Source organism: Schistocerca cancellata, chromosome 5 (assembly GCF_023864275.1).
Source record: "Schistocerca cancellata isolate TAMUIC-IGC-003103 chromosome 5, iqSchCanc2.1, whole genome shotgun sequence".
Taxonomy (NCBI): domain Eukaryota; kingdom Metazoa; phylum Arthropoda; class Insecta; order Orthoptera; family Acrididae; genus Schistocerca; species Schistocerca cancellata.
This window is the reverse complement of record NC_064630.1, coordinates 704419987-704441822: the sequence shown is the minus strand read 5'-3', so window position 1 is coordinate 704441822 and position 21836 is coordinate 704419987. Positions and strand designations below refer to the sequence as shown.

The 21836-nt window shown below is 41.3% G+C and overlaps 1 protein-coding gene across 1 annotated transcript in view; it reads left to right on the top strand.

Moving 5' to 3' along the window:
* LOC126188772 (PC-esterase domain-containing protein 1A-like) overlaps positions 1-21836 on the top strand; it is a 222053-nt gene that overhangs the window by 54698 nt on the left and 145519 nt on the right. Inside the window, exon 4 of the mRNA XM_049930384.1 lies at positions 17049-17191. Within this exon, the coding sequence (XP_049786341.1) occupies positions 17049-17191 (143 nt within the window). The remainder of the gene's footprint in view (positions 1-17048; positions 17192-21836) is intronic.

Here is a 21836-nt window from a genome sequence, read left to right as displayed (position 1 = left end):
CCAAGTCAGTACATAGAACTTTACTTTCGAATTCATTGAACGCCTCTCGCATAGCCCTCCTCACACTACATTTCGCTTTGCGTAATTTTTGTTTGTCTGCAAGGCTTTGGCTATGTTTATGTTTGCTGTGAAGTTCCCTTTGCTTCCGCAGCAGTTTTCTAACTCAGTTGTTGTACCACGGTGGCTCTTTTCCATCTCTTATGATCTTGCTTGGCACATACTCATCTAACGCATAATGTACGACGGTTTTGAACTTTGTCCACTGATCCTCAACACTATCTGTACTTGAGACAAAACTTTTGTGTTGAGCCAACAGGTACTCTGAAATCTGCTTTTTGTCACTTTTTCTAAACAGAAAAATCTTCCTACCCTTTTTAATATTCCTATTTACGGCTGAAATCATCGATGCCGTAACTGCTTTATGATCGCTGATTCCCTGTTCTGCGTTAACTTTTTCAAATAGTTCAGGTCTGTTTGTCACCAGAAGGTCTAATATGTTATCCCCACGAGTCGGTTCTCTGTTTAACTGCTCAAGGTAGTTTTCAGATAAAGCACTTAGAAAAATTTCACAGGATTCTTTGTCCCTGCCACCCGTTATGAACGTTTGAGTCTCCCAGTCTATATCCGGCAAATTAAAATCTCCACCCAGAACTATAACATGGTGGGGAAATCTACTCGAAATATTTTCCAAATTATCCTTCAGGTGCTCAGCCACAACAGCTGTTGAGCCAGGGGGCCTATACAGACATCCAATTACCATGTCTGAGCCTGCTTTAACCGTGACCTTCACCCAAATCATTTCACATTTCGGATCTCCGTCAATTTCCTTCGATACTATTGCACTTCTTATCGCTATAAACACGCCTCCCCCTTCACTGTTCAGCCTGTCTCTACGGTATACATTCCAATCTGAGTTTAGGATTTCATTACTGTTTACGTCTGGTTTCAGCCAACTTTCTGTCCCTAGTACTATATGGGCATTGTGACCGTTTATTAATGAGAGCAGTTCTGGGACCTTTCTATAGACGCTCCTGCAGTTTACTATTCTATCTATCTATATCCGAATCCCGCTCCAGCTACTGCCGGGTCTGGGTGCTGACGAGTCCTCTCCATTTGGCTCGGTCCTCCCACCACTTTTCTTCCTCCACTTGCTGCCAGGTCACACCTCTCCTTTCAACAGATATTCTCACTCCCATTTTCCACCGTGTTCTTGGGCGCCCTCTAGGTCGTTTCCCATCCATCTTTAGTTCTTCCATAATTTTGGGGAGTCTCTGCCCATGCATCCTCTTAACATGCCCATACCATCTTAATCTCTTTCTTTCAATTTCTTCTCTCATACTTTCTTGTTTGAGGTCCTTTCTAATCTCTACATTCCTTACTCTGTCCATTCTTGTTTTTCCCTTAACTGCTCTGAGAAATTTCATTTCCCCTGCTTGCAGTCTGCTCCAGTCCCTTTCTTTCATTGTCCATGTTTCTCCACCATAGGTGACAATAGGGAAGTAATAATTCTTATACATCAGGAGTTTTGCTCTTTCTGAAACTTCATTATTCCAAATCAGATGTTTTATTGTTTGGTAGAAATTGCCTCCCTTCTGTAACCTCCTATTAATTTCGTTAGTTATTCTTCCATCCCTAGATATTTCACTCCCTAAATAAGTGAAACTTTCTACCACTTTGAGGGGTTCTCCATTCAAGGTAATATATCCATTGATACCTCTCTCTCTTCCAAATACCATTACTTCACTCTTATCTTTATTTATTCTTAATCCATACCTTTTCATTATTTCCTTCCACGCATCAAGCTGTAACTGTACATCTACCTCTTTATCACCCCATATTACCATATCATCTGCAAAAATCATCTTTTTGTCTTTTTCTTTTGCTATATCTTTAACTGCCCTATTCATTCCCTCCATCACAACATTAAAAAGCGTAGGAGATAGAATACTTCCTTGCTTAAGTCCTTGTCTTATTTCGAAGTATTCAGTGTTCCCCAATGGTGTTCTAATTCTACAATTGTGGCCTCTGTACATTGTCTTTATAACATTAATGTATCCATCTTCTATATCTATCTTCTTCAGTTCTTCCCAGAGTCTTTCCCTGTCAACTGAGTCATATGCCTTTTCTATGTCTATAAAAACCATTATCACCCTTTTGTTATACTCCCAACTTTTTTCCATCAGTTGACGGATAGAAAATATCAGGTCGATTGTGCTTCTTCCTTTCCTAAGCCCATGCTGTTCTTCACTCAGCTCCTTTTCTATCTTTTCACTTATTCGATTTAGTAAAATTCTTTCAAAAATCTTGGCTGTATGACTCATGAGGGTTATTCCTCTGTAGTTTTTACAAAGTCTTTTATTGCCTTTCTTGAAGATGGGAACAATGTCTCCTGTTCTCCAGTCGCCAGGTATTTTACTATTTCTCCACACGCTTGATAGTACTCTATACAGCCACTGCATTCCCACTGGACCTGCTGATACTTCATCAGGTCCTGGGGCTTTCCCCCCATTCATCTTCTTCACAGCTTTTTCCATTTCTTCCTGTGTAATTTGTCCTAATTCTGCTTCCCAACTTCTCTCAATTTCTCCATTATTTGTTGTTTCCTCATGTACCTGGTCCTCAGCGTTTAACAGCTTCTTAAAATGTTCTTTCCAGAGATCTTTTATATTCCCTGGATCTTCAATAATGGTACCGTCCTCTGTTTCCATCTTTACTGGTACTTCAGAAGCCTTCCTTTTATTTTTCATCATTTTATAGAACATTTTCTTATTGCTCTTCACATCTTCTTCAAGTTTTTTTGTAAACTCTTCCCATGCCTTTTTCTTTGCTGTTTCCACTATTTCTTTGCACTTCTTCTTTTCCTCTATATATCTTTTATGGTCTTCGTCATTTTTAGTTTTCCACCATTTTCTCCATGCTCCATTTTTTCTTCTAACTGCTTGGATTGTGGTATCATCCCACCAACTTGTCTGTCTTATTTTTTCCTTTTCAGATGTTCTGCCACATACTTTTTGTGCTGCTTCGACTAAAGTGTCTTTGAATAAGCTCCATTCTTTTTCTACATCGCAGAAAACTTCTTTTGGAAATTTTTGTGTTATTAATTCTCTGTACTTCTCAGCACATTCACTCTCCTTCAATTTCCAATCCCGTATCCTCCCCCCCATGAACCATGGACCTTGCCGTTGGTGGGGAGGCTTGCGTGCCTCAGCGATACAGATGGCCGTACCGTAGGTGCAACCACAACGGAGGGGTATCTGTTGAGAGGCCAGACAAACATGTGGTTCCTGAAGAGGGGCAGCAGCCTTTTCAGTAGTTGCAGGGGCAACAGTCTGGATGATTGACTGATCTGGCCTTGTAACATTAACCAAAACGGCCTTGCTGTGCTGTTACTGCGAACGGCTGAAAGCAAGGGGAAACTACAGCCGTAATTTTTCCCGAGGACATGCAGCTCTACTGTATGATTAAATGATGATGGCGTCCTCTTGGGTAAAATATTCCGGAGGTAAAATAGTCCCCCATTCGGATCTCCGGGTGGGGACTACTCAAGAGGACGTCATTATCAGGAGAAAGAAAACTGGCATTCTACGGATCGGAGCATGGAATGTCAGATCCCTTAATCGGGCAGGTAGGTTAGAAAATTTAAAAAGGGAGATGGATAGGTTAAAGTTAGATATAGTGGGAATTAGTGAAGTTCGGTGGCAGGAGGAACAAGACTTTTGGTCAGGTGATTACAGGGTTATAAATACAAAATCAAATAGGGGTAATGCAGGAGTAGGTTTAATAATGAATAAAAAAATAGGAGTGCGGGTAAGCTACTACAAACAGCATAGTGAACGCATTATTGTGGCCAAGATAGACACAAAGCCCATGCCTACTACAGTAGTACAAGTTTATATGCCAACTAGCTCTGCAGATGATGAAGAAATAGATGAAATGTATGCCGAGATAAAAGAAATTATTCAGGTAGTGAAGGGAGACGAAAATTTAATAGTCATGGGTGACTGGAATTCGTCAGTAGGAAAAGGGAGAGAAGGAAACATAGTAGGTGAATATGGATTGGGGGGAAGGAATGAAAGAGGAAGCCGCCTTGTAGAATTTTGCACAGAGCACAACTTAATCATAGCTAACACTTGGTTCAAGAATCATGAAAGGAGGCTGTATACATGGAAGAAGCCTGGAGATACTGACAGGTTTCAGATAGATTATATAATGGTAAGACAGAGATTTAGGAACCAGGTTTTAAATTGTAAGACATTTCCTGGGGCAGATGTAGATTCTGACCACAATCTATTGGTTATGAACTGCAGATTGAAACTGAAGAAACTGCAAAAAGGTGGGAATTTAAGGAGATGGGACCTGGATAAACTTAAAGAACCAGCGGTTGTAGAGAGTTTCAGGGAGAGCATTAGGGAACAATTGACAGGAATGGGGGAAAGAAATACAGTAGAAGAAGAATGGGTAGCTCTGAGGGATGAAGTGGTGAAGGCAGCAGACGATCAAGTAGGTAAAAAGACGCGGGCTAATAGAAATCCTTGGGTAACAGAAGAAATATTGAATTTAATTGATGAAAGGAGAAAATATAAAAATGCAGTAAATGAAGCAGGCGAAAAGGAATACAAACGTCTCAAAAATGAAATCGACAGGAAGTGCAAAATGGCTAAGCAGGGATGGCTAGAGGACAAATGTAAGGATGTAGAGGCTTGTCTCACTAGGGGTAAGATAGATACTGCCTACAGGAAATGGAGAGAAGAGAACCACTTGTATGAATATCAAGAGCTCAGATGACAACCCAGTTCTAAGCAAAGAAGGGAAAGCAGAAAGGTGGAAGGAGTATATAGAGGGTTTATACAAGGGCGATGTACTTGAGGACAATATTATGGAAATGGAAGAGGATGTAGATGAAGATGAAATGGGAGATAAGATACTGCGTGAAGAGTTTGACAGAGCACTGAAAGACCTGAGTCAAAACAAGGCCCCGGGAGTAGACAACATTCCATTGGAACTACTGATGGCCTCGGGAGAGCCAGTCATGACAAAACTCTACCATCTGGTGAGCACCATGTATGAGACAGGCGAAATACCCTCAGACTTCAAGAAGAATATAATAATTCCAATCCCAAAGAAAGCAGGTGTTGACAGATGTGAAAATTACCGAACAATCAGTTTAATAAGTCACAGCTGCAAAATACTAACGCGAATTCTTTACAGACGAATGGAAAAACTGGTAGAAGCCGACCTCGGGGAAGATCAGTTTGGATTCCGTAGAAATGTTGGAACACGTGAGGCAATACTGACCTTACAAGTTATCTTGGAAGAAAGATTAAGAAAAGGCAAACCTACGTTTCTAGCATTTGTAGACTTAGAGAAAGCTTTTGACAATGTTGACTGGAATACTCTCTTTCAAATTCTGAAGGTGGCAGGGGTAAAATACAGGGAGCGTAAGGCTATTTACAATTTGTACAGAAACCAGATGGCAGTTATAAGAGTCGAGGGGCATGAAAGGGAAGCAGTGGTTGGGAAAGGAGTGAGACAGGGTTGTAGCCTCTCCCCGATGTTATTCAATCTGTATATTGAGCAAGCAGTAAAGGAAACAAAAGAAAAATTCGGAGTAGGTATTAAAATTCATGGAGAAGAAGTAAAAACTTTGAGGTTCGCCGATGACATTGTAATTCTGTCAGAGACAGCAAAGGACTTGGAAGAGCAGTTGAACGGAATGGACAGTGTCTTGAAAGGAGGATATAAGATGAACATCAACAAAAGCAAAACGAGGATAATGGAATGTAGTCAAATTAAGTCGGGTGATGCTGAGGGAATTAGATTAGGAAATGAGACACTTAAAGTAGTAAAGGAGTTTTGCTATTTAGGGAGTAAAATAACCGATGATGGTCGAAGTAGAGAGGATATAAAATGTAGACTGGCAATGGCAAGGAAAGCGTTTCTGAAGAAGAGAAATTTGTTAACATCGAATATAGATTTAGGTGTCAGGAAGTCGTTTCTGAAAGTATTCGTATGGAGTGTAGCCATGTATGGAAGTGAGACATGGATGATAACTAGTTTGGACAAGAAGAGAATAGAAGCTTTTGAAATGTGGTGCTACAGAAGAATGCTGAAGATAAGGTGGGTAGATCACGTAACTAATGAGGAGGTATTGAATAGGATTGGGGAGAAGAGAAGTTTGTGGCACAACTTGACTAGAAGAAGGGATCGGTTGGTAGGACATGTTCTGAGGCATCGAGGGATCACAAATTTAGCATTGGAGGGCAGCGTGGAGGGTAAAAATCGTAGAGGGAGACCAAGAGATCAATACACTAAGCAGATTCAGAAGGATGTAGGTTGCAGTAGGTACTGGGAGATGAAGAAGCTTGCACAGGATAGAGTAGCATGGAGAGCTGCATCAAACCAGTCTGAGGACTGAAGACCGCAACAACAACAATCCTCGTCACTTTCTTCTGTTTTCTATTTTTCACACACTGATTCATTTTCCATTGTCCCACCAGTAATCTATGGTCTCCATCAGCACTCACACTTGGAATTACCTTCACATTTGTTACTTTCTCTCCCCATTCCCTATCTACTAGAATATAATCAATTACACTCTTCGTTCTTCCATCCCAACTGTATCTGGTGATAACATGACTTTCTCTCTTCATAAACCAGCTGTTTGCTATTTTCATTCCATTTCTCTGGCACAAATCCAGGAGTCTTTCCCCTTCTTCATTTCTACCTCCATAACCAAAACATCCCAATACTTGCTCAAATCCCTTTCTGTCTTTGCCTACCTGTGCATTAAAATCTCCCATCACTATATTAGCACACTCTATATGGTTTTCTAACACATCTTCAAAGTCCATCTTCTCTTCTTCGCTACATCCCACTTGGGGTGCATAAATCTGGATACTTTTAGTGTTTCTTTTTGGAATCTCAGGTTTAAGATTATGATCCTGTCTGATATATATCTCACATTTTCAATACAGCTTTGTACATTCTTATTCACCATCACTGCCACACCATTTCTTCCAGACCTGTTATTCCCACTCCAGTACAGTTTTCCTCCTCCTCTCAAATTCTTCTCACCTTTTCCCTTCCACTTTGTTTCGCTTAATCCCAATATATCTAACTTCCTCTCTGTCAGTACATCTGTCATTTCTTCCATTTTTCCATTGAGGGTTAATATATTAAGGGTGCCAATATTTAGGTTATTTTTTAGTCCAGTTGGTTTCTTCTTATTGTACTGATGAGTAACATCAGGTCTCCCGTCATTTGCACCAGTACTTGAAGAAGCAGTGGGGTCAAATCCTGAGTGGTTCGTTCCGAGGCTCGTCTGTGTTTTGAAAGCAATATATGAACACTTTCCTACTGGCTTGCTAGGCCTAACGCAAGGAAGGATTTTCTGTTGGGGTTGTCTCCCTTAGCCTTTGGAGTTTCTCCTCCACCACAAGGCAGTGGTTCCCTTCTCATTTAATCCCCAGAAAGGAGGGTTGCCTCATCTGCCAGCTACGCCGTTCCGAAGTCTTCCTTCTCCGCCGTCACTGCCATTAAGGTCTTCACCCGTAACCCTGGGCATGGGTTCCGTGTTATACCCCACGGGATTGGGTCCCTGCCTGAACTCAGCCATCCTAGCACTCCGGCCTACTGAAGTGTAGGATGCCCACCCCCGCGACGTGGACGCGCCAGACAGGAATTACCCCAGTGGAGGAATAGGGAAGGGCACCCTACCTCCCTGGAGCCAGGTTAATGATTGTGTATGGTGCCACAATCAAAGGGCCAGTTTACTATTAGCACATTAATATTGTTATTCCCTGTTGCATTTTGCCTACTCCTACCTTGCCGCGTCTCAGGAGGCGTCTTGTCGGGCCCAGGGAGGGGATTCTCTAACCTAAAAAACCCCCATGTGCACTCCACACGTACTCCGCTACCCTTGTAGCCGCTTCCGGCGTGTAGTGCATGCCTGACCTATTCAGGGGGACCCTACATTTCTCCACCCGATAGCGGAGGTCGAGAAATTTGCACCCCAGATCTCCGCAGAATCGTCTGAGTCTCTGGTTTAAGCCTTCCACTCGGCTCCAAACCAGAGGACCGCGATCAGTTCTGGGAATGATACTACAAATTGTTAGCTCTGATTCCACCCCGCGAGCGAGGCTTTCCGCCTTCACCAATTCCGCCAACCGTCTGTACGAACTGAGGATGACCTCTGAACCCAGACGGCAGGAGTCATTGGTGCCGACATGAGCAACAATTTGCAGTCGGGTGCACCCAGTGCTCTCTATCGCCGCCGGTAGGGCCTCCTCCACATCTCGGATGAGGCCCCCCGGCAAGCAGACAGAGTGAACACTGGCCTTCTTCCCCGACCTTCCCGCTATTTCCCTAAGGGGCTCCATCACCCGCCTAACGTTGGAGCTCCCAATAACTAATAAACCCCTCCCCCCGTGTGCCTGCTCGGACCTTGCTGAAGGAGCAGCCACATGTCCACTCACAGGCAGAGCGGGCGATGCCACACGGCCAGCCTCCACATTGGCCCTCCGCCTTGTGCGCCGCGAACGCCGCTGAACCCGTCACTCCCCTTGGGGAGAGGGTGGCCCAACTGCGCCCGGTACCCGCGAAGATGTCTCGACAGCAGGGACAGTGTGTGAAGCATGTAACACCTGGGGTGTACCCTGCGACGCACCAGACTCCCCACTGCCGCTACACTCCGAAGCAGCAGCCTGAAGACGGCTGACCGCGGCCATCAACACGCTCAGCTGTTCGCGAACAGTGGCCAGCTCCTCCTGCGTCCGTACACAGCAGTCACACATCCTATCCATCCTAAGGAATCAATTTACTGAAGAGAGTTGTTTAACCCTTAACTAGACTGCTAATTCACTAAAGGCGGCTGTTTATTCACTAAACTGGGGTTGCTAGCCACTTCTTGTAGAAAACAATGAAAATTGCACTACCTGTCTCTGGACTGTATTGAAAACAAACACTAGCACTACTGGCACTATGGTTGACTAAAGGGACTCTCTCTGACTATATTCAAAACAAACACAAAATCTATTGAACACTATTAATAGCACCCGACAATTAAAGCCTCCTAAAAGCAAATACACACGGAAGAAGTGACAAGTAAGAAAAATACAGTTAATACTTAAATTAAGGTAGCTCACTGCACAGCAGACGTGAAGCAGACGGCAGTTACGACGAGACTGACTATGGCTGACTAAAGGGACTCTCTCTGACCGTATTCAAAACAAACACGAAATCTATGGAACACTATTAATAGCACCAGACAATTAAGGCTTCCTAAAAGCAAATACATACGGAAGAAGAAGTGACAAGTAAGAAAAATACAGTTAATACTTAAATTAAGGTAGCTCGCTGCACAGCAGACGTGAAGCAGACGGCAGTTACGACGACACTCTGCGTGGCAGTCAGTCGCACTGACCACTCAGCTCCAAAGGTGTACCATAACCTTTTTTTTTAGACATATATTTTATTTTTCAGCCAGCAACACAAATATGACACCATATGTATTGACATTTATTTGAAACACTATTCCCTTGACTGTGAAGTCATTTTTCTTGACCTTGTCTTAAGAACATGGCTTCCAAGTAAATTTAAAGTCTTAGTTATGTAGCTGTATGCAGTCATGAGGCAATGGAATAGATAAAAAGTGTCAAAGAGAATGTCACTTGAACTAGTCCTGCCTATTATGTAATTAGCCTTGGTAGCTGCACGTTTTCACTGGATCACCACCTGGAAACACTGATATAGCAACTATTCTTAAAATGAATAGCCAAAAGCTTCTTATTAAGTTCAAAATTGGATGTGCCCCAATCTGTAATCATATTTCTAAGATCTTAGAGTCACCAATAAATTTACAGAAAGGTAATTAACACGGTCATATGTGAAGCATAGTAGTTCTTATTACATCAAAAAGCAAAATTTCACACAGTACAGTAGAAATGAACAAAAGTTGCTTCATATGCAATTGAGTATCAAAGGTCACATAACTGTTAAGAGTCACAAACATTGTTCAAATGTTCCAACAAATCTTTTGAATGTGTAATGCTCATTATTGCATAACAAGTTCTCTCAGCCTTGTTTGCACAAACAGAGATGCAACTCAAAAGGTTCCCAAGGCTGGGCTAGAGAACATACCAGCTGAAGACTTTGAGCAAAATGAACAGAACGCCTGAAAATGGCGTGAACTTGGGTATTATAATGACTCTCTTCCGGATGTTCTGAACTTCGTTAATTTATAACAGTTAACAAATTCCATCGGTCAAAAAGTTCATCTTTTATTGGTTGTACATTTTCTCATTATATTTTGTTTATATGTTTATTTTTGTCATGAGCAGTATCTGTTAAAGTATGCAATACAAATTTATGCCTATGCAATGGGAATCCCAGGTTTATGACTGTGGGATCTATCTTATATGTTATAATTTAGTTATTGGAGATGTAGTAATTTCTAATTAAAGACTCTTGCTCATTAATATGGGTGTCAATACATTCAGAGAAATATGGCAATCAGAAGTATATCAACAGATCTCATAAATTTTCAGGAGTTTAGCTACAATCAGCACTGAAAGTTTGGTCCAGGTGAAAGCTTTAATTAACAATATCTTTTAAACTAACACTGTACTGAAAGGAGGAAAAATAGCTCCTTAATTTAGAGGTGGTCTTTCCTCACGAGATTTTTCCTGTGCATAGATGTACAAAATTTTTTTAGTTGCAGTAACTTTCAGTTGCTATCATTTTTGCATAAACTAATTAGCTCATTGCAACCAGGAAAACAACCTGAATGGTCTGAATAATAATAAAGTTTTGTGAGAGGAATCTGATCCTTCCATTCTGATAATGTGCATACTATGTGCTTAATGTAAGAACTTTAACATGGGGATTTTGAAAAGAAAGTTAACGAAAATTTGATACAAGCCTTAATACATGAAATATGAGGCCATACAAAGTTGGACAGTGGGGGTCAGCCTGCTCTGTCACAAATAGTGTTATCATCTGTTGACATTATGCTGTGTGCTTCGTCACATTAAAATTGAGAGAATGAACATGCTCCCCATAGCAGTGAAAGAGGCCTGAAGAAGCTACAAAGTTGACCAATGTGCTACTCACCTGCAGGCTACCATCTTGTAGTTGAGTTAATAGATCAAATGGCAGTGGAAGTAAGAGTGGCCTAAAGTGAGTGTCTGGAAGATGTACGTTTAAATGTGGCCATGGCAGCCATTCTACCTGGCATCAAGATGGTGTGTCATACTTTTCATTGTCCATATGTGGTGATATCTTCAGATGTAATATTTTTTATACTCCAGCCAAGGCATCCACCTTTTTGAATTGCTTCTGCCACATTTCAGTGCCCCGAATTATATTAAAGTGCTTCACAGTCTGTGACAGGAGATGAGCCATCCTACATTTGCACTTTAAAAACCGTTGCGTATTCTTTAACGGAAGCATTTTTAAACATATTTTAACGTATTTTATTGGTTTCCATCAATTATTATTATTATTTACATGTGTTTGGTATGTGAGGAGCAGGCATTTATTACACCAGGAACTTGAATTTTGCAAGTAGTTATTCAACTTGGAAATTTCAAATATGATATAACATTGCACCATCAGCTTCTGCCATTCACTGCCCTATGTTTCATTTATTTTTTACTTGTTAATTTTGTGGTTATTAGTTTCATACTTTTTATATATTGATCAAATTAATCATCAGAAACTTCCTCCACCTTCCATGAAACACACTGCTCCTGAACACTCATCCCGTAAACCGTTTTCAACCTTTATACCAAAAGTCTGATTCCTGTAGAAGTCTCAGTATTTTCTAAAGGCCTCACCCTTAACCTAAAACCTGAATTCAGCCATGCTGCACTTGTAAAGGGCCTTCTTCATTTGTTCTTTACAAAGGAAACATTCCTCACCACACAACAGCCAAACAAAACTCCACATACAATATTGTTTAAATCAGTTCCATCCTCCCTCCAATCATGATCCTCCTTTGCTTCCATCCATTGTGATAGTGAAGTGGAAACATGGAGGGACACATACAGCACAAAAGCATACAGGCTGACCTCGTCTGTTGACTGGTAATATTTCCAGAATTCCCCATTTCTTACTTGGCATCACTTTCCTATCCTAAATCCCTCACTAGTGAGTCTAACATTACTCTTGTAGAGCACGCAGCTATCTGTAACCTGAAACTAATCCCAACCTTATCAGCCTTCCTGCAGACAAAGGCACGGTGGTCGTGAATCGTAATAACTGTGTGGCTGAGGGTCTCTGCCAACTTTCTGATTCCTCTGCCTTCAAATCTTATAACCAAGATGCCATCCCAGATGTCCAACAATACAGTAGCATCTCCTCAAGAGCTTAGGTCCATCCCGAAACCAGACATCTGAAACCATCTCCCTCCTCACACCAGCAAATCACCACATTCTTACTTTCTGAGTTGTCCACAAACTCAACCCCATAGGCCTCCCTGCTCGTTGTCCTGTTGTGGCTGGGTACAGTTCCCTCATGGAACAAAACTCTGCCTTTATTGACCAACACCTCACGAACTGTTGTCCTTAACCTCCCATCCTACATCCAAGGACTGCTCACTTCCTTCACTACCTTTTCACAGTTCCTGTCTCATTATCACCACTCTCCTTGTTGGTCACCGTGGATGAAACATCGCTGTATGACATACATCCTACATACTCATGGCCATGCGGCTATCGAATACAGCCTTTCCCAACATCCTCCTGATACCAAACCTACACTATGTGATCAAAAGTATCCAGAAACCCCCGAAAACATATGTTTTTCATATTAGGTGCATTGTGCTGCCACCTACTGCCAGGTACTCCATATGAGCGATCTCAGTAGTCATTAGACATCATGGGCAGAGCCGGGGCACTTTGCGGAAATCACGGACTTTGAACATGGTCAGGCGATTGAGTGTCACTTGTGTCATACATCTGTACGTGAGATTTCCACACTCTTACACATCCCTAGGTCCATCATTTCCATTGTGATAGTGAAGTGGAAAAGTGAAGAGACACATACAACACAAAATCATACAGGCTGACCTCGTCTGTTGACTGACAGAGACCGCCGACACTTGAAGAGGGTCGTAATGTGTAATAGGCAGACATCTATCCAGACCATCACACAGGAATTCCAAACTGCATCAAGCTCCACTGCAAGTACTATGACAGTTAGTTGGGAGGTGAGAAAACTTGGATTTCATGGTTGAGCGGCTGCTCATAAGTCATGCCAGTAAATGCCAAATGACACCGTGCTTGGTGTAAGGAGCGTAAACATTGGACGATTGAACAGTGGAAAAATGTTTGTGTGGAGTGACAAATCACGGTACACAATGTGGCGGTCTGATGGCAGGGTGTAGGTATGGCGAATGCCTGGTGAATGTTATCTGCCAGCGTGTGTAGTGCCAACAGTAAAATTCGGAGGCAGTGGTGTTGTGGTGTGGTCATGTTTTTCAAGGAGAGGACTTGCACCCCTTGTTGTTTTGCATGGCACTATCACAGCATAGGCCTACATTGATGTTTTAAGCACCTTCTTGCTTCATACTGTTGAAGAGCAATGCGGAGATGGCGATTGCATCTTTCAACATGATCGAGCACCTGTTCATAATGCACGGCCTGTGCCGAAGGGGTTACATGGCAATAACGTTCATGTAATGGACTGGCCTGCACAGAGTCCTGACCTGAATCCAATAGAACACCTTTGGGATCCAGAATGAGATTTTCACTCTGCAGCGGAGTGTGCGCTGATATGAAACTTATTGGCAGATTAAAACTGTGTGCCCGAGCGAGACTCGAACTCGGGACCTTTGCCTTTTGCGGGCAAGTGCTCTACCATCTGAGCTACCGAAGCACGACTCACGCCCGGTCTCACAGCTCTACTTCTGCCAGTATCTCGTCTCCTACCTTCCAAACTTTACAGAAGCTCTCCTGCCAGGAAGTTTGATATCAGCGCACACTCCACTGCAGAGTGAAAATCTCATTCTGGAAACATCCCCCAGGCTGTGGCTAAGCCATGTCTCCGCAATATCCTTTCTTTCAGGAGTGCTAGTTCTGCAAGGTTCGCAGGAGAGCTTCTGTAAAGTTTGGAAGGTAGAAGACGAGATACTGGCAGAAGTAGAGCTGTGAGACTGGGCGTGAGTCGTGCTTCGGTAGCTCAGATGGTAGAGCACTTGCCAGCGAAAGGCAAAGGTCCCGAGTTCGAGTCTCGGTCGGGCACACAGTTTTAATCTGCCAGGAAGTTTCATATCAGCGCACACTCCGCTGCAGAGTGAAAATCTCATTCTGGAAACATTCCACAGGCTGTGGCTAAGCCATGTCCCCGCAATATCCTTTCTTTCAGGAATGCTAGTTTTGCAAGGTTCGCAGGAGAGCTGTAAAGTTTGGAAGGTAGGAGACGAGATACTGGCAGAAGTAGAGCTGTGAGACCGGGCGTGAGTCGTGCTTCGGTAGCTCAGATGGTAGAGCACTTGCCCGCGAAAGGCAAAGGTCCCGAGTTCGAGTCTCGGTCGGGCACACAGTTTTAATCTGCCAGGAAGTTTCACCTTTGGGATGTTTTGGAACGTTGTCTTAGTGCCAGGTCTCACCGACCGACATCGATACCTCTCCTCAGTGCAGCATTCCATGAAGGATGGACTGCCATTCCCCAAGAAACCTTCCAGCACCTGATTGAACATATTCCTGTGAGAGTGGAAGCTGTCATCAAGGCTAAGGGTGGGCCTACACCATATTGGATTTCAGCATTACCGATGGAGGGTGCCACGAACTTGTAAGTCATTTTCAGCCAGGTGTCCGGATACTTTTGATCACATAGTTTTTCACATCTTTCCTAAACCTGATCAACCACACACTGACCCATAGTTATTTCACTTTTGAAGGCCAAATCTATAAAAAAGAATCTATGGTATCCACATGGCACCATCCCATTTATGGGCCATCTGGAAGAGTTCTTTTTCATGATATGTGGTCATGGTAAACACAACCTTTTGCTCTTTCGTCCATAACCTCAACACTTGCTCCAAAATTCGCCTCAGTTGGTCTTTCTCAAGTCAATGAGCCACCTCCGTAGATGTCTATCTCCACATCTTAGATGGATCCGTAGATATGTGTGTTCATATCAAGCACACCAACGACCAACAGTACTTCCATTTCGGCAGCTGTCACCCATTCACTGTCAAAAATCAAAAAGTTGCTTCCTTACAGCTTCACCACCCATGGACACTGCATCTGCAATGGACAGCAGGAGTTGTTGAAATATAGTGATAACCTTGCCAGAGCCTTTACTGGCAGATATTATCCTATCCACCTCATCCTTAAACAGATCCCGTGTGCCATCTCTTCCTCTGACACTCTTTTATCACCCAGTTGGTGTTAAAAAGGTTGAACAGCTCAATCATATCATCCAACAAGGTTTTCACTACCTCTTGTAATGCCCTGATATGAGTGATATCCTACCCAATATCACATCCACATCATTCAATATAGTGTTCTTCCACCCATCCAACTTGAAGAATATTCTTGTCCATCCCTATTCCAGGCACACTGCCATTGCTGCACCCAGAAGTCATTCATTTCCTTGTAGATGAACGAGGTGCGAGACCTGTCCCATGCCCCCACTCTCCACTTCCTACCACAGTTTCACTCACAGGCTTTTCGTACCCTGTAAATGGCAGGGGCATGTGTCAAATCAGCCATGTTACATATCAACTGTGCTGTAATTACTATGCTGCATTCTATATGGGCATGACAGGCAACCAACTCTCTACTCACATGAACTGCCACCACCAAACTGTCCAATTGTGAACTTAATCATCCATTGCTGATATACTGCACAGAACAGCACAGATGACTACTTACAGCTGCTTCACTGTGTGGGCCATTTGGAAATTCCATTCCAGCACAAATGGTTCAAATGGCTCTGAGCACTATGGGACTTAACATCTGAGGTCATCAGTCCCCTAGAACTTAGAACTACTTAAACCTAACTAACCTAAGGACATCACACACATCCATGCCCGAGGCAGGATTCGAACCTGCGACCGTAGCGGTCGCGCGGTTCCAGACTGAAGCGCTGAGAACCGCTCGGCCACACTGGCCGGCCCATTCCAGCACAAGTTTCACTATGTAGGCCATATGGAAATTCTCTTCAAGAACAAGTTTCTCTAAACTACACAGGTGGGAACTGTCACTCCATCATGCATAGTACTCTGCAGTCCCCCAGTCTAAACCTCTACTAACTTGTTTCCCACTGTCTTACCTTCCCTTTTCCCTTCTGTCATTGTCCACACTACAACTTCTCTGTCCAGATCAGGCACTGTCTTCTCCAACCATTCTTCTTGCCCCCCCCCCCTTGCCCTTCTCTCTCCTTCCTCCCTTTCTTTCTCCCCTACCCTTATTTCTCCCCTCCCTGTCTCCTCCTGCTCCATCTTTCTGTCTTTTTATATTTCTAATATACCCTACACTCTCAGAACCCCTTTTGTCTTGTTGTGCACTCACTGAGTCATCTGTCTTTCCCATTTCTATCTCCTACTAACCCATTAAACCCCCCTTGCCTCAATCATCCTACCCTACCCTCTCCCCACATCCATCAGCCCAGACAACTGCTCTCAACAATTAATGATTGTGTCACTGTGACCACCATTTTGTGCCTTTGGTGCCTGAGTGGTTGTGTGTGTGAATGACTGATATTTCTGTTAGAAAAAGAGCCAGAGCTCAAAAGCTTGTGAACTCTTGTTTTCTGTTACATGTGTCTGTGCATCACCCATCTGCCTGCTATAGGTGAGTTGTTGCCTTTCCCATTTTTTATGTATTGTTCCATCCAGGTATTTTCACTAGTGCCATCAGATTAATTAAATTAGACATATGATAGAAAAGTCAGTGGCATGTACTGACAGATTAACTGAATTTGTATGGTAAATGCTGACTAGTTATTGTATTGTGCCATTGTTTTACACTGTAAGCTGCTACTGCAGTAGTTGTCGACAAAAGACAGTGCATTTTTTTACAGACACATTACATTTATTTCAGAACCACAATGTACGTGTGAAATACAGTTTTTTAACAAAGTGCTACTCAGAAGAAGTCAAAAATATGCTTGGAGCCATCAAATCTGGAGCATCATATTGTCCTGATGTAGTAGTTGTGAATTCTTGCTTGTGGGACATATCACGGTATGTGTTCCTATTTGGCATGAAGTGCAAAACTGAATAAATACCAGAAATTGAGATAAATTGTTACTAGCAGACATTGTATACATTTTAATCAGATTTATTGATCTGTTAATCTTAAAATGCCACTCTGTGACTGAATGTCATTGTAATAAGAAATTATTTTAAACATAGCTGCGTAACAGCAACGGTTCCACGTAAACAGATGAAAAACAGCCGACCAGTTGCAAAGGATAAAGTAAACTTTACCTAGGTTTCAATAGGTTTAAACCTATCTTCTTCAGAAGACGGCCTGAGGAAAATGAACATCATGTTTTATATGAAAGGTATACACATAGGTCAAGTTTAGAGTTTAACATATATTAGGAGGCACTTGTGTTACAAAATATGAGATAAATTTCTTGTACTTACAGTATTACATTAACATGGCATGATACGTCGTTGCAATTTTAACAAACATCTCCATAGCTCCTTTAGTTCAAATACAATATAGCCCTACGAGTAGGGTTCGTCAAATAAATAAAATTAAGTACATGGAGGTCGGAGCGCGTATAAGCAACTGAGTAAAATCGGCCTGCGTGGTAGCAATGCGGCCAGGGCAGGTGGCGCTCATGTCGCGTACAATGTGCCGATTGGCGTACTGAAGCAACATGTAAAATATAAATATTAGTTGCGTCTTTAGAAGAAGTGACAGTGAACAAACTGAAAGCGTTTAACATTCCCATTATAACAATGTGGGAGCCTTAGAAATAGTAACGTAGAAACATATATCAAAAGGCAGGTGGCGCATACGCCATGAGTTACATACAGTGGCATATACAGCCAAAATAAAATTATATTACCACATTAGTGAAGCACCCAGAACCATATAAGTCAAAACGTTAAGCATAAACAGTAATGGCATCTCAAGACATAAATTACGAAAACTGGTGCACAGTTTAGTTATTATACATTCACTGGGATCCGAGGCTTTAAGATAAGCGAGAATTACAAGAGGGCTAGTATAGTGGCAGCCATACATCATGAGTAAATCACATTGCATAAAAGGTAGTGAGCTTAGAGATATAAAAGTGCATTATAGCTTCCTGAGGAAAAAGACTACTGAGGTTAACAACATTAAAGTTATGAATTAAATAATACGGGTTTAAAGCCTTCCAAAAATTGTCTACTGGCAAGGTTCAACTGATCGTTGAGTATGTTGCCGTCTTTTAGCTCCAGATGTTTAAAAATAAATAGCTCTTCCCACAGATCTAATCTCCGTCCTTTAACTTGTCTGTGTAGGATAACCGTGTCTTCTAACTGTTTAGGCGTATGGCCGGCTAACCAGAGGTGTTCAGCAAAAGTAGAGTTGTGAACACTAGTTCCTTTTTTTCTTAATAGATGTTCTTTATATCGTGTTTTAACAGCTCTGCCTGTTTGACCAATATAATATGAGGGGCAGTTACTACAGGTTATTTTGTATACACCTGAATTAGAAAACCAATCGTTAGCAATTTCTACTGAATGTATAAGATTTCTTTTTAAACTGTTGTCTGTAGAAAAGGAGACGTTACAGTTATATTTTTTAGTTAGAAGACGTTTAATCCTATATGATATGTTACCCAAGAAAGGGATGGAAATAAATTTTTTAGCTTCTGTGGTATCAGTGGGGAGGTTATTACTCAAAGTCGAACAATTTTGGGAAGATTTCTTATTAAGCAGGTGATCGATCATGTTCTGGTTGTATCCATTATTAACAGCGATCGTTTTGATGACATTCAATTCTTTTTGTTGATCCGCAGGTGATAAAGGTGTGGTTACCATTCGGTGAATGGCGGAATGAAAAAATGCCAATTTATGCGATTTAGGATGAGTCGAGTCAGCAGGAATGACATTATCTGAATATGTTTCCTTGCGGAAGATATTGAAATGGAAGGTATTATCTTGTATAGAAATTGTTAAATCTAAGAAATTCAGTTCATGTTTATCATTTTGAAGTTCTTTAGTGAAGGAAATTTTTTCATGTAGACCATTGAAAGTGTTGAAGAGCTGCTCTAACTCATAGTCAGTGCCATCAAAAGCAATGAGAATGTCGTCCACATAACGTGTATAATAGCGGATTTTTTGATGTAATTCTGAACTAGACTTGAAAAATGCTGTTTCCAGGGCGTTAATGAAAATATCTGCACAAACAAAATCATCCGATCCGCCCTGTAGTGAATGGTATAGGTAGTCCACATCACACGCTTGCTAGGCACCTCCATTTTAAAATTAAAGATGCCTTCACATTTGAAAATAATTTTTCTATAAAAAATAGTAAGGAATTAATTAATAATATTCAATCTGTAAGATGTACACCTGATACTAGACTGGTGTCCTTCGACATCGTCAGCCTCTATACAAATGTCCCGGTTGATGAAACCATAGGCCTTGTAAAAGAAAATCTTTTGAAGCATAAAAAACTAAGTGAAACTCAGATTGCTGAACTTATTGGTTTGCTTAAGGTCATATTAAAATACAATTATTTTACATTTAATGGGAAAATGTATATACAGCCAGATGGTCTAGCTATGGGCAGCCCCCTTGCCGGTATTCTAGCAGATATTTTCATTAACGCCCTGGAAACAGCATTTTTCAAGTCTAGTTCAGAATTACATCAAAAAATCCGCTATTATACACGTTATGTGGACGACATTCTCATTGCTTTTGATGGCACTGACTATGAGTTAGAGCAGCTCTTCAACACTTTCAATGGTCTACATGAAAAAATTTCCTTCACTAAAGAACTTCAAAATGATAAACATGAACTGAATTTCTTAGATTTAACAATTTCTATACAAGATAATACCTTCCATTTCAATATCTTCCGCAAGGAAACATATTCAGATAATGTCATTCCTGCTGACTCGACTCATCCTAAATCGCATAAATTGGCATTTTTTCATTCCGCCATTCACCGAATGGTAACCACACCTTTATCACCTGCGGATCAACAAAAAGAATTGAATGTCATCAAAACGATCGCTGTTAATAATGGATACAACCAGAACATGATCGATCACCTGCTTAATAAGAAATCTTCCCAAAATTGTTCGACTTTGAGTAATAACCTCCCCACTGATACCACAGAAGCTAAAAAATTTATTTCCATCCCTTTCTTGGGTAACATATCATATAGGATTAAACGTCTTCTAACTAAAAAATATAACTGTAACGTCTCCTTTTCTACAGACAACAGTTTAAAAAGAAATCTTATACATTCAGTAGAAATTGCTAACGATTGGTTTTCTAATTCAGGTGTATACAAAATAACCTGTAGTAACTGCCCCTCATATTATATTGGTCAAACAGGCAGAGCTGTTAAAACACGATATAAAGAACATCTATTAAGAAAAAAGGAACTAGTGTTCACAACTCTACTTTTGCTGAACACCTCTGGTTAGCCGGCCATACGCCTAAACAGTTAGAAGACACGGTTATCCTACACAGACAAGTTAAAGGACGGAGATTAGATCTGTGGGAAGAGCTATTTATTTATAAACATCTGGAGCTAAAAGACGGCAACATACTCAACGATCAGTTGAACCTTGCCAGTAGACAATTTTTGGAAGGCTTTAAACCCGTATTATTTAATTCATAACTTTAATGTTGTTAACCTCAGTAGTCTTTTTCCTCAGGAAGCTATAATGCACTTTTATATCTCTAAGCTCACTACCTTTTATGCAATGTGATTTACTCATGATGTATGGCTGCCACTATACTAGCCCTCTTGTAATTCTCGCTTATCTTAAAGCCTCGGATCCCAGTGAATGTATAATAACTAAACTGTGCACCAGTTTTCGTAATTTATGTCTTGAGATGCCATTACTGTTTATGCTTAACGTTTTGACTTATATGGTTCTGGGTGCTTCACTAATGTGGTAATATAATTTTATTTTGGCTGTATATGCCACTGTATGTAACTCATGGCGTATGCGCCACCTGCCTTTTGATATATGTTTCTACGTTACTATTTCTAAGGCTCCCACATTGTTATAATGGGAATGTTAAACGCTTTCAGTTTGTTCACTGTCACTTCTTCTAAAGACGCAACTAATATTTATATTTTACATGTTGCTTCAGTACGCCAATCGGCACATTGTACGCGACATGAGCGCCACCTGCCCTGGCCGCATTGCTACCACGCAGGCCGATTTTACTCAGTTGCTTATACGCGCTCCGACCTCCATGTACTTAATTTTATTTATTTGACGAACCCTACTCGTAGGGCTATATTGTATTTGAACTAAAGGAGCTATGGAGATGTTTGTTAAAATTGCAACGACGTATCATGCCATGTTAATGTAATACTGTAAGTACAAGAAATTTATCTCATATTTTGTAACACAAGTGCCTCCTAATATATGTTAAACTCTAAACTTGACCTATGTGTATACCTTTCATATAAAACATGATGTTCATTTTCCTCAGGCCGTCTTCTGAAGAAGATAGGTTTAAACCTATTGAAACCTAGGTAAAGTTTACTTTATCCTTTGCAACTGGTCGGCTGTTTTTCATCTGTAATAAGAAATGGTTAGTATTTTAATATCCAAATGTACTTTTCAAGCATTTGATCATAATTTAGTTAGTTAATTATTAGTTACATGTTCAATGTATCATTTGAATAATT